The sequence below is a fragment of the Lithobates pipiens genome, unplaced genomic scaffold (genome assembly GCF_037356315.1).
Source record: "Lithobates pipiens isolate NorthernLeopardFrog02 unplaced genomic scaffold, aLitPip1_a1.2 Scaffold_19, whole genome shotgun sequence".
NCBI lineage: Eukaryota > Metazoa > Chordata > Amphibia > Anura > Ranidae > Lithobates > Lithobates pipiens.
In genome coordinates this window covers 156,017,136-156,034,993 of record NW_027507764.1, presented here as the reverse complement: position 1 = coordinate 156,034,993, position 17,858 = coordinate 156,017,136, and the positions used below count along the sequence as shown (strand labels likewise).

The window sequence follows — 17,858 nt, the reverse complement described above, 5'->3', positions numbered from 1 at the left end:
TCCACATATCAGGCCAACTACCCACCCCTGTTCAAGCAGTTATCAGATATGCCGACATCGTGGTCATCTTTACCCCTCTTGGTTCGGGAGAATATCAGCCATCAGAATGGCATATCTCCCAAAGCTACTGTTACTTTAGGGTCCTCCCAATCCCGGTTCCTTCGCATATCCTCAATATTCATCAGCGTAGGGTCCTAAAATTTATCTGGGGGTCGCCACGCCCTCATATCAGACAAATCATGTTTGCTAAAAGAGCGAATGGAGGCCTTGCAGTCCCAAATCTAAGAGACTATATAGCAGCCGCCATAGCACCCCTCATCTCCACGAGATGTATCAGCTCCCATTGTGGGCAGCCATCGACCTACTCGAAGTGGACCCCATCCCCATTTCCTCCTTACCCTGGCTCCCGCCAAAACACCGTCCCACAATTACGGGGCCCTGCATGCTCCACACAGAGTTTGGGACTCAGTGAAGTATTCTGCAGGGTTGGCTTCTCCCGCGACTCCTTCGTTGCCCTCTTTTCCCCCCGGGTCTTGATAACTCTGCACAATTCAATTGGTGGACCCGGAATGGCTTCGTAGACATTCATTCACTACTTACTCCTACTAGACTACCATTTGCAGCCTTGCACTCATCTCACGATATACCCTTAAGGGAGTATTTTAGATATCTTCAGAGTCAACACTTCCTCCAAAGCCTTACCAAATCCCAGGACACCCCTTACAGGTTCTCGGTTCGAAAGCATGTGCAGATCCAGGCCTCACTCTCCTGGTCTGATCTCTTTAATATACTCAGCCTTGATTACCAAAAAGAAACCCCCGGTGCGATCCTATCACCTGCAGTGGGAGAAGAATCTGGGGAAGAAGCTGGATCCGGAAGATTGGCAGGCAATGACCCTAACCCTATTAAAAAGCTCATGCAACGCCACGATCCTAGAGAACGCCTATAAGGTCCTATACCGGTGGAGTTACACAGCCGACACGTTTAGCCCGCTTCGTTCCCACCTGCTCCTCTGTTTCAGGGGGTGCGACCACGAGGGCACAATGGCCCATATTTGGTGGACGTGCCCAAAGGTGTGCAGACTATGCATCAGGGTTTACGCGCTGCTTCTCAGTCTACTCCGGGTGAACCTAAAAGGATCCATTCAAGGCTCTTCTCGGCAAAGCAATACCGGAACTACTACGCCCAGAACGACAGTTGGCGCAGCATCTTTTTACCGCAACTAAGCTGACAATAGCGCAAGCATGGAGAACCCCGGCCCTTAGCTTTGAGGCAGTCAAAAACTGTCTGAACGATGTCATGGTCAATGAAAAACTGTCTTCTGTTCTCTGACACTCATATCAAATTCCTTAGAGTCTGGCAACCCTGGATAGAGTACCACCACTCTCCCAGATTCAATGTCACCTTGTTGTCGCTGTAGGAGCCCAGTGGGGCACACCCCGTGGGCCCATGCTCCTCCTCTTCAATCCCCCCACTCCTCTTTCTGACCTCTCTCTCCTCTCCAGACCCCTCTATTCTCCCTACTCTTGTCTCTTCCCCTTTCCCCTCTTTTATTCCTTTTTTTCTCATCTTTCCACTTCACCAGATATGATTACTATAGGCTTCAGGTATACTCCAGGCCATGTCTGTGTTACATCTATGTGAAACCTAGGGTCTGTCCTGATCCAGGGAATGTGTGCAGAAAGAAATCTGCTTGAATTATACTTAACTGAAACTACCCGTACCGAAATCCAACTGTAAGCCTATTGTATTCTCATAAAGTTGTTACTTTACAATAAAAATCTTTGTAAAAGAAATTACATTCATTTTAAACACAGAATGTTAAAAACAAGTGAAAATTTCAAACCATTTTTTAATTCAGCAAATGTACAAAAGATTGTCAGAATATTCCCACCTGAAAAATAGTTCCTTGTGGCCAGCATAAGGCTCAGTACACACCTATGCAGTTTGCTTTTGATCTTTTGCAGTGCTTTTTGCTGTGCTTTTTGATTTTGTGCATGTGGTTTTGTTGTGATTTGCAGGTTTGCTTTTTTTGGGCCAATTTGTTGTTGGATATAAAAAAATAAAAAAAGTGTCTGACCCTTTCCAAATATGCAGCGGCTGAAAAGAGCATAGGAAACCATGTAAATGAACTGTAGTGGTTTCTGCAAAAAGCACCAACACAGATGTGACCCAGGCCTAACAAAATTAGTAACATAATGGAGTTTAAAAAAAAATAAAGTTAGCCCTTTATAGTACAAAAAAGCAAACCACTACTGTAAGGGGTTAATTTTTTTACTGTAGAACTGTGAATGTAATAGTTACAGTAGTGATTTGCTCTTTAAAGGGCTCATTTTAGTTTAACCCCATTATGCTACTGGCCAATTAATCGATTATGAAAATGGTAATCAATTCATTTCCTAATCGATTAGTTGTCGATTAATTGTTTCAACCCTATACACTTGTTTTAAAGCGACATGTTATGCACCGGATCCTCCTCTTCTGTGATGCCCTGCTGCTACTCTTGCACCTTTTCTGTGCACCCCCATAGGAAGTGGCTTCCTATGGTGTTGCACCTGCGGGCTTGCTCTCAAGCCAGACTATATGTCCATAGACACAGATGGACCGATTAAATCTGGAGTGTACAAAATCTGGTGCAGCTCTGCATAGAAACAAAATCAGCTTCCAGGATCTTTGTTAAAGCTTAACTGAACAAGCTGAAGTTAGCTGATTGACTACCATGCACAGCTTTAGCAGATTTTGCACTTTCCAGTTTCAGTACATTCACCCCACACGTCTCCATTCTGTGAGAGAGGGGAGCCCTGGTGCAGACAGACACTGCATTGGATTGAAATTGGCCTCAGGTAAGTCTAAATGGGAGGCGATACAACTGCTGGGAATTCTTACCTTAAATGCAGGGAATGCACTAAAGTAAAAAATGTCATGCCTTTACAACTTTAAAGTTTAGTATCTAGACTGATTAGCAAAATGCTTTTACCACCCAACATTACCATCAAAATAATACTGCCAAAACAGACTGACAAGATATTGTCCAAAAACAACTTTATTTTAATGTCAAATTTACAAGTAAGATCCCATTTAGCGGTAACGGTGGAGCTGAAGAGTATTGCGTCTTCTCCAGGCAGCACGACGTGAGCCACCAATGGTAAGATGGAACTTGTGACCTTTGCCAAGACCACGACTCTTTTTGCCAGCGGATGTTAGCCCACGCATCTCCCTGTGTTTGTGCACAGCTTTTGTTATCCATTGGGTGTCTGGATTGCGTCTGATGGCCTTGTGGAAAGTGTCAATGAGGATGATCTCAAAGAACTTGTAAGTGGAGTCTTCACCAACCCAGTAGGAGTTAAGGACTCTCAGTCCTCCACAGTGACGGCCAGCACGCTCCTGAAAAGAAAGGGGAAATTCAGTATGTGCATTATGCTTAACGGACTAAGATGGGAAAAAACAAACCTATTTAAGCTACATTAGATAGGTTACTGTTCACAACACAACTTTGGGTTGGCGCTTTCAGAAATGATATGTACAGCACTCCAGCTCGTTAACCCCTTTTGTATGTTGGGTTAGCATAAAAAAAAAAAAATTCTACACCTCTATCTATATATCACTTCTGCCTATAATCTACTTGAAGGAATTAAGTAAACCATTAGTGATCCTAAAGTTGTATGAAGGCATTCCTGTATAACATGAATAGTCAGGTACCATTTCAGGTCACCCTTCTGCTCAAGTAATACAAGCCTCAAGTATTTTGAGCAATAGATTTCTTTACCAGTATTAAGTTGTAAAATACTCTAAAACTAGTCATGAGTAAGATAAAGGAAAAACAGGATTAGGAAACACTGAACACCCCCCCCCCCCCCCCCCCCACAAAAGTAAATACAGTATCTGAAAACAAAACATGAATAAAAACACCTGCCCAGTACAGATCCAATACAACTAGATTGGGCATTTGGCCTCGACTGCTGGCATTGCCTAGAGGGTCAAATCAAAATGAATGGGTTGCAGTAACACCTGTAAAATGCCTCATCTGCAATCCCAGTGTGAAAGCACAAGTGCTTTCTCACTGGGGCACTGCGAGGGCAAAAAAAAAAAAAAAAAAAGAAGTCCCGCAAACATCTTTGAGCTAAGGAGCGCCTGTCCATTGAAATCAATGGGCAGCATCCCTTTTAACCTTTTATTCGGCTGCTAGTGGGCGGTTAAAAGTGCCCCGCTAGCAGCTGGAAAAAGCCTCTAAAACTATTGGCGCTTTATCGCCGACTGATTCAAATTGTAAGCGCGTTTGTCCGCATCCAATTCGCATGACAGGAGAGTAACCGGCTCACACGGTTCAGATTGCAGAAGGGTCCTGTGCATCTTTGGCGCCGTTCCAGGTGCAAATTCAGGCAAAAAAAATTCACCCCCAATTCACACATGAATCTGTACAGGGACGCACCAGACCCCATGCTGTGACCCATGGCCGCAGTGTAAACCCAGCCTTTAGCTGGCCATACACCTATAGATTTTCTGCAGATTTTCTATGGTTAGATGGAAAAAGTGCAACAGATTTCTCCATGTTCGCTAAACTGTGGATGGAGGAATCTCCCACTTTTTCCATCTAACCATAGAAAATCTGCAGATAATCTATAGGTGTATGGCCAGCTTTAGAATTAGTCATTCCTTGCTCCAACCAAGTTAGCCAACATGGCCAGGGAACATCTAAATCTAAAGCAGCCCATAGGAGGATTCGGTTTTCATGGTTTACCCGTCAAGTTTGGAAAAAATAAATTGACCCAATTCCTCCTATCCACACATTCAAGCTGAATAAGGGAATCCTTCATCCCGAGTCATTGTATTTGGACAGCAGGGAGACCTCTTGGTTCAGGCTCAACATGAACTATTGCTTGGTCAGTATTAAGTTAGCCACAATAATCCATTTAAACTTAAAAGCTCATGCGCAGCTTTACTCTGAAAAAAATAAATTGTTTGGGCCAGCCCAAACGAACAGTTTCTACACCAATGTGTACCCGTTGGTGCACAGTAAAATTGTAAATAGCCTTTACTATATACAGCACTGTTTCACCAGTGAAATGAGACCTTCCCTTCTAAGGCCCACAACGAAGTCAGGCTGAGTGGCATTATTAATGAACACAAAGCTTCTCCAAGAGAGGGGGACTGACGACATCAATCTCCAACTCAGCCAAAGGAAGCTTTGCATTTATTGCTAAAATACAAAGCTGCCTATGAATAGCTCAGCACAGGCAAGACAGGAAGGTCTCTTGCTACTGGAATACAGCACTGTATACAGTATGTAGCAGAGGCTACATACAGTTCAAAAAGCATGCCCCATGGGAAATTATGCAGGTCACCTTAGCCCGAGCAATTTAAAGTAAAGCTGGGCATCAGCTTTAAGGCCAGTTTCACACCAATGTGTTATGGTAAAGTATGCATTACCGTAATGCCAGTGTTTCGCAAGATTAGATGACCCATTAGAATGTGTATTGAACGTGACATTCCATCGCCGCCATCTTGCTACACCCAGCACTCCTCCCTAGTAAGGATACACTGAGAATGGGGAAAGTGGACATCTTGTTACACCCACTGGAGTTTTGCATTTTACACTTTTTACCAGTAAAGCAAATTTATATAGTGAAATACAGTACTTAAACCTCCATCTGGCTGTTTATGTGTCGAATTTCAAAAGCAGCACCAACCCTGCTCATCTCATAGGTTTGCTAATCTGACAGAAGTTTTCCCGATTTTAAAATTCAACATCTAAACATTCATACAGAGTTCCAAGTACTGCATTTCACTATATAAACTCACTTTACAATTACAAACCAGTATAAAATTCAAAACTCCGGTGGGTGTAACAAGATGTCCACTTTCCCCCTTCTCAGTACATCCTTACTATGGATGAGTGCAGGGTGTAGCAAGAGGGCAGGACGAATGTCACTTCTGTTCCGCATTCTGACGAAACACCTGCATGAGCTGAGATGCCATTTTTTCTGAAGTGCATCAAAATTAATGGGTTGCAGTAATAACGCCTGTAAAATGCTTCATCTGCAATCCCACTGTAAAAGTGCTTTCTTACTGGGGCTCTGCGAGGGGATATATATATATAAAAAAAAAAAAAGTCCTGCAAAACATCTTTGAGGTGCTAAAGCGCCCCTGCTCATTGAAGTCAATGGGCAGCGGAACTTTTTATGCAGCCGCTAGGAGGGGTGTTAAAAGCACCTCGCTAGCAGCCAGAAAAAGCCTCTAACTATCAGAGCTTTAGCTTGTTTACACATGCCGTTTGGGGGGTGGTTGGAAAAAAACATGCAGCAAAGTCGTGTTTTTAAAGACCCCCCCCCCCCCAAGTTCTCCCTTAAAAGAGAAGTATGGGTTTGGGGGGGGGTTAGCCTCCATCATACTTAACTTTGGTGGATACAGCATCTGTCTGGTGCCTCTACACTGAGAGCCGAGCGATCAAACATAGCCGATGGCTTGGTTGTCCCAGCTCCCTGAGCAGAGGGCTGCTGACTTGTCAGTCTCAGCACAATGCCGTTGTGGCCGTCTCAGGCTCTCAGCTGCTCGCTGAGATGAGTGTCAGTCCAGCCACTGGCTGAGAGCGCTGATTGGGAGCTGGTCAGCTGCTGGCTTTTCAGCATGCTCGTTCGACAGAAGCCGATCGAATAGACGGCTTTGATACAAATGGGCTGATTGTCAAACAGTTTGAGCTGCCCAATGTTGCCCGACATTTGGCCTGTGTTTTATACAGGATGTATATAGCACCAGTTTGCGCAGCATTTTACGTTAGGGCAGACAATACAGTTACAATTCAAATCAGAAGCCCTTAATCGCTACAGCATACAATCTATAGTGTAAACTAGGCTTTAGCTATCCTAGTTACCTAAAAAAGGAGTGATTTCCACAGATGTAATATAATCAGTCACTTATGTACATTAAAGGTCAGAGTTAGGGTAAAAATAGCACTGTTATAGTATGCTCTGTGTACCAAGTATGGAGCAAAACAATATAAAAAATAAATAAAATAAAACTCATCAGTAGAAAACAGATTTTAAGCTTTGAAACAAATTTTAAAGTTCCAACATACCTCAGCAACAGACTGCAGGCTACGAGCAAACTTGATCTGGTTCACACCATGGTGTACAGGTTTACCATAGGTTGCACCCTTGGGCACGGGGCGCTTACGTCCACCACGGCGAACTCTGATACGGTAGATGACATACCCTTTTATGAAAAAAAATGAAAACGTAAAGATCAGCCCTTTGCCCAGATGCTACATCTGAAATTCAGGCAGGAAAATGCAATCCCTTCATATGGCTGAACGCTTGAACTGGCCTTGCTGTTGTATATCACTTACCAGCAACTTTCTAAACCATATTGTACTGAGAACTAGTACCTGTAACAATTACAGGAAACTGCAGTATGCTCACATAATGTGCAATAAAAACATATTTGCCATTCTGAAGCTTCCCTCCAAACACTTTGCATATTTTATATATACTGCGATTCTGTACCTGCCAAATACGCTGCAGAAATCTCCCTCCACCGAGTCTGGCTGCATCCATTTTAACTGGCCAGCTGAAGCTGCTGCCTGGATTTAAACACACCTCAAACCCGCAGCTCTCATTGGCTCTCTTATGACTAATTCCTCCTCCCTTCCTGGCAAACTTGTGAGAGAGCTGTGCATGACGTCATAAGACTAGGCCAGTGATGGTGAACCTTGGCACCCCAGATGTTTTGGAACTACATTTCCCATGATGCTCATGCACTCTGCAGTGTAGTTGAGCATCATGGGAAATGTAGTTCCAAAACATCTAGGGTGCCAAGGTTCACCATCACTGGACTAGGCAAGAATAAGGAAGTGAGCTGTATAAGGCATTTACTGGAAGAAAAAAAAAAGTTTTACTATCCAAAGGTAAAACAAGGGCAGAAGATTTAATAAATAGAAAGTTGGAAAAAAAAAAAAAAAATTACTGAAGGTCAGCTTTAAGTCAGCCATAGATGGATCAAATTTAGGTGGGTTTAGAAGGGACCAGCTGATTGGGTTAACTTTGGTACAACCAGCATATCAGATTCTTACCATGCAAATGACACCGGCTATAGCCGCTAGGAATAATCAGTGTTCTCATCAGGAACAGGTCCCCACACCCCCGCTGAGAGAACACGAAAGCTCTACAGGAGGGATTGATGTAGAATAAAAAAAAAAAAAAAAAAAGCAATTTGTTTTCCTGCAACCAATGGCTGCAGGAAAGTAAAATCACAATCTATGGCTAGTGTTAAAAAGTGAAGAGCTATACTGAAAAAAAAGTTTATAAAATATCTTTTCAAAAAGCCTTCACTGCAAGAGTAAATATAGTCACCTGCACTGCCAAACACTGTTTTACACTAGGTTCACACCTATGCGTTTTTCAGAAATGCACTAGTGTCAATCTAACATGGTTTCCTATGGTACACGTTCACATCTATGCGTTTTTTTTTTTTTTTAGAAGGGAGTCGGGGACTTTGTATTGAGTGTAAAAGAGCAACAGATTTCTCCATGTTCGCTAAACTGTGTGGATGGAGGAATCTCCCACTTTTTCCATCTAACCATAGAAAATCTGCAGATAATCTATAGGTGTATGGCCAGCTTTAGAGTCAAGAATTAGAATTGTCAGGGGAGTTAGCCATTCCTTGCTCCAACCAAGTTAGCCAACATGGCCAGGGAACATCTAAATCTCAAGTAGCCCATAGGAGGATTCAGTTTTCATGGTTTACCCGTCAGGCTTGGGGGAAGAAAAAAAAAAAAAAAAAAAATTGACCCAATTCCCCCTAGCCACACATTCAAGCCGAATGAGGGAATCCTTCATCCCGAGTCATTGTATTCAGACAGCAGGGAGACTTCTTGGTTCAGGATCAACATGAACTATTGCTTGGTCAGAATCTGGTCCCCAGGTCCTAGTATGGATTTTAGGGGGCACATCCCTCCAACTCCATACTAGACCCGAAGGGCCTGGTATGGACTTTATTTACATTCAGCTGACGCCTCATTGGTTAAGGATGCAGCAGCTGGCTTCACAGCCCACTCCTTAGCAACCAGTTATATACAGTGTTTAAAATGGAAAAAAAAATAAAAAAAATGCATGGAAACTGCATGCAAAAACAAAAAATGCACCGCAAAACGTGCCTGAAAAAAGCATCAAGCGCAGCCGCATAGATGTGAACCTAGACCGAGAACATTTTGTGAAATGTGTTTAGAAACAGGACACAGCAGTGAAGTAGAGGTCAGCCAGTGGAACCACCAAGTACAGTAGCGGACACAGAGATAGACTCGCAGAAATTGGTTTCTGAACAGACTTTAAACAAAGGTGTGACTGAGTTTTAAGTGTCAGAATAGGACTTTTGTAGGGATTTTTTTTGCCAATTTAATTTTAACAATGTTGCATTAACCTACCACTAGAGCATACACCAGTGGAAATAGTGTCCCTTACAGTGTTATTTTTGGCAGCAAATTTTGCCTTAGGACTAAAATGGCATTTTAGTTTTCTGCGATTGTTTTAGTTGTGTATTTAGTAGACTACATATCGCAGGACATTTTAGTAGATTAAAAATAATTTTAGCCATCTAAAAACTAATGGGTGTAAGCATTTCTCTACAATTTCCAAACCCATTATATACTGCTGGAATGAAAAAATCTAATATTTATTGTATTGATTTTGATGTCAAATTTCAGTTTATTTTTAGTCTGACTAAAAGGCCATTTTAGTCCCATTCTAGTCTTGACCAAAATCCCCTTTTAGTTTTAGTCATATTTTAGTCGACTAAAATGGTATCGTTAGGCAACTAAAATGTTTTAGTTGACGAAATTAACATCGGCCCCTTATTGATATGAGCAGTCTACACCAACTTTCTGTAATACAAAGCACCCGTTTATCTGCACATTCACATGTTTACTGATGCAAACCTGAGGCACTGTCACCGGAATGGGCAAGTGACAGTCTTTAAACCATGAACCCGTATCAATCTCAACTCTTGTACACTTCTAAACAAATCATGAAGATAACTTATACGAGCAAACACCTTGCTTGGCCTTGTAGCCCAATCTACGAGCTTTGTCTGGGCGAGTAGGACGTGGTGCCCGATGGAGAGAAGACAGTTGGCGATATTGCCAGCAGCGGACGCGCAGGAGAAATCGCATCACATCCGACTGCTTCTTCCTCCATAGCTCTTGCATGTACTTGTAGGCACCCATGCTGGCTTATGCTAAAAAAGGAAAGATTGACATTAGTCAAAATTACATTACAAAAATAGATCCAAAATTCACAACTACAGTAGCAAGTTTCAAACATTACATATACAAATATCTTACTAGTGGCAGATCAACATTTTATCTTTAATTTGACAGCTAATAAAAAAAGGCATAATAGAGCAGATTCAAATGTGTCCTAGGACAAATTATATACATACATACCTATATACACACACGCACACATTATTAACCATTTAAAATAAAAAGTGGGCGTGGGTTCCAAATGGAGTACCACAAATGAAGCAACAAAGCTTTTGCAGCAATATCAACACATTTAGAAACAAACCCACACTAGCATTAAGAGGACAGGACAGAAGTATTCAGACAGCTGCTGGTGATTGGTACATGTCATGGCAACAGTCACTTTTCCCCCCCCATGGACGATTTTTTACATGCCGACCAAGCTATCCAGAAAGGGCCATAACAGAAATTAGGACAAACCCCAACAAATACCAGGGGTGCTGTGCGCTCCTTCACTCAGAGTAAACATTTTTACCAATCCATATACCTACATGTCACATGCCAGCTGCAGGAACCAGAAGAGGCAGCTGGCTCTCTGTGACAAAGTAGATGGAGATGTAGGACAAGTCCTCCAGCAGGACCTTGGAGTTGACAAAGGACAACACTGGATCTACTGGGCTTGTATTTTACTTTAGCATAAGATGACATTTACAACAGGGAGGGTGAAGTTCCTCTTTAAATTACCTGCTCTGTGACTTGACATAACAGATGTTAAATATTCACTTTACTGCTTCACATTTGTCTGCCACTTTTTTCCTGACATCCTGGTCTGCATGCCAATTTATATAGTGCCAACAGTTTGCACAGCACTTCAACATGAGGGCAGACAGTTACAAGGATGTCAATCATCTTGTGCCTGGACCCCGTGGTTCTTGTATTTGGGGCCCAATGTGTATAGGTATGCATGCACAGAACACTTGTTTTGGTGGTTCCCAACATTCATCCCTGAACACATGGGAGTTCTAAAGTGTCAGCCACAGTGTATTTCAGCCTGTAATAGACTTTGACAGGCTGCAGACAGTAGTTACAATTCAATACAGGAAGATAATGTGAAGTTCAGGTACGACTTGCATAGACATCTGTGCATGAAATGACAGATATCTTCCAAGCAGCACCTGAAGTAGTACTTTAGGATTGTACTACTTCCAGGGAAGCAGCACAATTTCAATGTTGTGTTCGGTGTGACCAGGGGCTTAAAGAGGAAATAAAATGCTTCTTTTCCCCTTACCTGCAAAGTAAAGGCATAATGTGCCAGTATGCATCACATACTAGCACATTGTGACACTTTCCCACAGACAAAGTCCTCGTCGTCCCCGCTCGAGGCTGCATCCATCTTTGCCCGTCTTCTTTCCGGGATCCACGAACCCGAGCTGCGTGACTGGCTGAAGCCGCATGATGTCACTCCCGCACAATAGCCACAAGTTGCAGCACTGACTTCTGAGGAAACGGCATGGGCAGCTGTTCCTTCAAAATGCATGTGCCGATGAAATAATCAACGCAGTATAAATCTAAACTGTGCAAGTTTAGGAGATATTTATAATACCTATAGGTACAAACATTAGAGAGATGTTTACGTCCTCTTTAAGGCCTGGATGCTCGTCTATGGTCAGGTTTTGCACATGCTGCTACTTCTTAAGGCCAGTTGCACTGAGGCATCTACCCCCTTGTGCTTCCACTTAGTGCAGCCAGGATGCACAGCAACTGCATCCAGTCCTGCAGCCTGTCAAAGTCTACCACAGGCTGAAATACACTGTGGCCGACACTTTAGAACCCCCATGTGTTCAGGGATGAATGTTGGGAACCACCAAAACAAGCGTTCTGTGCATGCATACCTATATACATTGGGCTCCAAATACAAGAACCACTGGGTCCAGCCACAAGATAATGGACCCGGGTACACTAAAATGCCACGACTGCAGAGACTAGACACCCCATGTGCAAAGGATCTATAAAGTATAGATCTTGTCACCAATGCAATGTGTGTGACCGCTTAAAGGACATCAGCACAGAAAGTTATTCTGTATGCAAATATCATACGATAGGCTACAGAAGATTAGACAATCAGGACTGCAACATACACCATGCCAATCCACATACAGCCATCAGTCCATAGTCGCCCCACATACATACAGCCATCAGTATAGTGCTCCGGCCTCACACTCACTTCCCCCCTATAGAACATTCCAGTGTATGGTCTCCTCCATAAGAGCACCGCAGACACGGAGCTCCCCCATAATGCTGAGGCGCTGAGTTGAAGCCCCGCACACGGGCACACATAGAGCCTGGAGCGGGGCAGACTGCGCACACTGACACGCATAGACGGCCTGGGCCCCGCACACTGACAGGCCAGGAGCCGGCCTGAGGCCATGGCCGAGCGGCCTGCACGAGTCCGGACACCCTGTCAGGAATCCCCCATCGGGAAGGGGCCATGGCTGGGAACACATTCCTACACCGACATGGCCAGAGCTCCGGGGGAGAAGGGAGGATGGACACGGATTGGGAAGCCTTGTTCCACCCCACACAGGAAACCTCCATTACCTGATAGCTCGGCAGCCGGAAAGGAAGGAGCGCGTTACCCAGAATGCCTTATGATCAGCAGGGCGCACAGAGCACTTCCGGGTTGGGAGGAGAGGCTGCTGGGAAATGTAGTGCGGGGGGGGGGGGGGGGTAGTGGTGATGAGCATTGAGGAAGTGTCTCGGTGGGAATGGGGCTGTGAGGAATAGAGAAGTTTGGAGATCATTTCATATTTCCCGGGAGAGCCTAGCACGGCAGTCTTTGTATGAGCAGAGAACCACAGAACACAGGTTTCTTACCTTCATGCATAGAATCAACCACTTTAAAGTGATTGTAAACGATCACCTTGTAAAACAACCCATTCAGTTTAACCACTTCAGCCCTGAAGATTTGGCTGTTCGATGACCAGAGCACTTTTTACAATTTGGCACTACGCTGATTTAACTGGTAATTGTGTGGTCATGCAATGCTGTACCCAAACTAAATTTACGTCCTTTTTTTCCCCACAAATTGAGCTTTCTTTTTATGGTATTTGATTGGCTCTGTGATTTTTATTTTTGCGATATAAACATAAAAATACAGAAAATGAAAAAAAAAATGATATTTTCAATTTTTTTGTTCAATTTTAGTCATATTTGTAGGCCAAAATGTATTCAGCTACATGTCTTTGGTAAAAAAAAATGTCAATAAGCGTATATTTATTTGTTTGGACAAAAGTTATAGCTTCTATAAACTAGGGTACATTTTCTGGAACTTACGCAGCTTTTATACAAAAAGGAGGTATAACCTGGATGATTTTTAGCACCTGAGATCACATTTTTGGATATATACTGTCTATATTATAAACATGTGTTTTTATGCTTTTCGATCTCTGTAACATACTTTATTGTATTTTGTAACTTCAAATCACTTTGTCTTAGTGCTAGTTAGCATGAATTATATTTATGCATGTATCCAATTTATTTTGATTTATGTATGTATTTATTTCATTTACAGTTTATCTACTAGATATACCAACTACTCCTGAGGAAGCTCACTTTCGGAGCAAAACATGTTGAGTGGTATATTTTATAAGCTCCATAAACTGATCAAAATCCTTAATCTTAGAATGTGATTAAGTGTTTTTACTTATTTTTTATATTGTTTTGTATCCCTTGTGTATAATAAAAATTGATGTTATTTTTATGTTATTTCCCTTTGTTTGATATCGTTTCTATTATGTTATATCAGCACCTTGAAAGTCCCTAAGGGTTAGATCCCTTGCCCCTGTTGTGTTTTTACGCAGCTTTTAGTTTATGACTGCCTCTCATTTCTTCAGGTGCTAAAATGGCAGGGCAGTACAACCCCCCCCCCCCCCCAAAATTACCCCATTTTGGAAAGTAGACACCCCAAGGAAACTGCTGAGCCCAATGAATATATATATTTTTTGTCACAAGTGATTGAAAAATGACAAACAAAAAAATAAAAATTACACAAAGTTGTCACTAAATGATATATTGCTCACACATGCCATGGTTATATGTTGAATTATATCCCAAAATACATTCTGCTGCTTCTCCTGAGTATGGGATGCCACATGTGTGAGACTTTTTTGGAGCCGCGTACACAACCCCGAAAATCAATCAGGATTTTTAAGGGCGTAAATACTTAATTTCACTCCTCATGCCAAGATAGCCAACCCCCCCCCCCCCCCCCCAAATTACCCCATTTTGCAAAGTAGACAGCCCAAGCTTTTTGCTGAGAGGCATGTTGAGTCCATGGAATATTTTATATTCTGCCACAAGTTGTGGGAAAATGACAAACTTTTTTTTTTTCCACAAAGTTGTCACTAAATGATATATTACTCAAACATGCCGTGTGTATATGTGAAATTGCACCCCAAAATACATTCTGCTTCTTCTCCTGAGTACGGGGATACTACATATGTGAGACTTTTTGGCAGCCTAGCCGCGTACGGGACCCCGAAAACCAATCATTGCCTTCAGGATTTCTAAGGGCTTAAAATGGGGATTTCACTTCCTCAATACCTATCACAGTTTCAGAGGCCATGAAATGACAAGATAGCACAACCCACCCCCCAAATTACCCCATTTTGGAAAGAAGACACTTCAAGCTATTTGCTGAGAGGCATGTTGAGCCCATGGAATATTTTATATTTTGCCACAAGTGCTGGGAATATTCCAATTGTATGCTTTTAGAAAGCCTGAAGGCAGTCTCACACATTAGGTATCCCCCTACTCAAGAGAAGCAGCGGAATGTATTTTGGGGTGTAATTCAACATACAACCATGCCACGTTTGAACAATATATCATTTATTGACAACTTTGTGTAAAAAAATAAATAAATAAGTAAATTGTAACTTTCCCCAAAATTGTGGCAAAATATAAAATATACCATGGACACAACATGCCTCTCAGCAAATAGCTTGAAGTGTCTACTTTCCAAAATGGGGTTATTTGTGGAGGTTTTGTGCTATCTTAACATTTCATGGCCTCTGAAACTGATAGGTAGTGAAGAAATGAAATTACCATTTTAAGCCCTTAGAAAGCCCAAAGGCGGTGCTTGATTTTCTGGGCTCTCTACGCGGCTAGGCTCCCAAAAAGTCTAACACATGTGGTATTCCCATGCTCAGGAGAAGCAGCAGAAATTCCACATATGCCCATTAGATGTTTTAGAAACACATCATTTAGTGACAACGTTGTGCAAAAAAAAAAAAAAAAAATGTGTAATTTTCCCAACACTTGTGGCAAAATATAAAATATTCCATGGACTCAACATGCCTCTCAGACAATAGCTTTGGGTGTCTACTTTCCAAAAATGGGTAATTTGGCGGGGAGGGTTGAACTGTCCTGGCATTTTATACACAACATTAGAAGCATATGTCACATATAACCCACTCTTCTATCTACTTGAAGACAAAGCCCTTCCTGACGCTTTTTGTGTACATGAAATTTTTTTTTTTGCTAGAAAATTACGTTGAACCCCCAAACATTATATATTTTTTTAAAGCAAAGGCCCTACAGATTAAAATGGTAGGCATTGCAATTTTTTTTTCACGCAGTATTTGTGCAGCGATTTTTAAAACGCAATTTTTTTGAAAAAAAAAAACCCACTAATTTTAATGCACTATTTTGCCCAAATGTTTGAGGAAATAAAAAGGATGATCTTATGCCGAGTACATGGATAGCAAACACGGTATGCTTTAAAATTGCACACAATCGCGAAGCAGCGACAAACTACATACATTTTTAAAAGCCTTTACAGGTTACCACTTTAGATTTACAGAGGGGATCTACTGCTAAAATGGCTGCCCTCGATCAGATGTTCACGGTGATACCTCACATACATGGTGAAATTGCTTTTTACATATGACACAAGACCGACAATTGCGTTCGACTTTGCGCGTGAGCACAGGGGGACAGGGGTGCTTTTTTATTATTATTATGATTTATTTTGCTTTTTCATTTTATTTTTAAACTGTTTCTTTTTTTTTTTTTTTTTTTTTAGCATTTTTATTGTTTTCTCAGGGAATGTAAATATCCCCCATGATAGCAATAGGTAGTGACAAGTACTCTTTTTTTGAAAAAACTGGGGTCTATTATACCCTAGATTTCTCCTCTGCCCTCAAAGCTTCGGATCACACCAGATCAGTGTGATAAAATGCTTTCCCAATCTCCCAATGAAGCTCGTAGCTTCCTGTTTCTTAAGCCATAGAGATGATTGGAGCCATTCTAGTCTCCGATCAGCTGTATGGTCAGCTGGCAGAACCACCAGCTGCATTTTCAGGTTCCCTGGTGGGACAGGAGAGCCAGAGAAATCCATGGAAGATGGCGGGAGGGGGGATGTTCTGTCCCACTGCTTGTAAAAGAAGTCTAGAGGCTAATTAGCTGCTAGGATTGCTTTTACATGAAAGCCGATGGCTGGCTGAAAAGAATGATACCAAGATGATACCTAAAGCTGCAGGCATCATTCTGTTATAACCATTTAAAGTCCAGCAACATACCAGTACATAGCAGGTCCTTGTTGGGCATATATTGTCATGTTCTTCTGCATGAAAACAAGAGATTAATCAGTGGGTATGCCCACCATAAGAATACCTCCCTTCATCCACCCACTTCTAATGATGGGCATGCACCATTTTGTTTAAACTGATGATGAAATCACCTCCTACAGCGCTGGAGTTGCTGAGTTACGTATCATGAGAGCAAACGCTGTTGCTGGCAAGATAAATCACTGCTGCAGCTGAATAGCGTAACTGAAATGCAAACAATGGTAACAATAAACAACAATTTTTTTATCACAATCTGTGCCTAAAAAATATATGCCAAAGCATGTTTTTATCGCAGTCTGTCCCTAATGTTAGGAGCAAATCGCCTATCCACCCCTGCCCCATGCTTTGGCATATATGCTCTTTTTTTTTTAACTGTGGTGGTGAAATCACCTCCTACAGCCCTGGAGTCAGGGCTTTGCGTATCGTGGGAGCAAACGCTGTTGCTGTCAGAATAAATAAACCCATGCTGCAGCTGAATGGTGTACCTGCTAAGCAAATGATGGTTAACAATAAACAAAGTAACATTACAGTACAACAGTAAAAGATAAAAACACAGTAAAAATAAAACATTACAGTTCTAAAATACACTAACAATAGACAGAGAACAATAGATATAGAATAATAGAGAGTGAACGTAAGAGAGAGAACAATAGAGAGAGAAGAAAAATAAAATGACAACTCTTTTTGGCTTTTTTATTTATTTATTTTTGCATTTTTATAAACTGTAAAGTGTAACTGTAAATGTTCCAGATTAGGGTCTCTCAAAATGTGATGGCTATCTCATCTTTTGAGATCCTGTGTAAGTGTGCCCTAGGACTGTGCAATGCTGTACCCTATGCTAATACTCCACTAGTGTGTGGTAGTGTTTGAAACAGTCACCAATGCAGAGACCAGGTTGGTCAGGACAGGAGGGACAATAAAAGCGGATGTCATGCCTATATCCACATTTTCTGCAGACACAAAATCTTCTTTGGGGGTTTCTTTGGGTAGGGGTACCAGGG

The 17,858-nt window shown here is 42.1% G+C and overlaps 1 protein-coding gene across 1 annotated transcript; it reads right to left on the bottom strand.

Moving 5' to 3' along the window:
• Positions 1–3,025: 3,025 nt before the first annotated feature.
• On the bottom strand, positions 3,026–12,967 carry RPL15 (ribosomal protein L15). The gene is made up of 4 exons (XM_077491417.1): positions 12,830–12,967; positions 10,042–10,224; positions 7,073–7,209; positions 3,026–3,384 (listed from the first exon to the last, which is right to left on the bottom strand). Exons 2-4 carry the CDS (start codon positions 10,211–10,213, stop codon positions 3,079–3,081), a joined length of 615 nt encoding a protein of 204 aa, XP_077347543.1. The 5' UTR covers positions 10,214–10,224; positions 12,830–12,967; the 3' UTR covers positions 3,026–3,078.
• Positions 12,968–17,858: the final 4,891 nt, after the last annotated feature.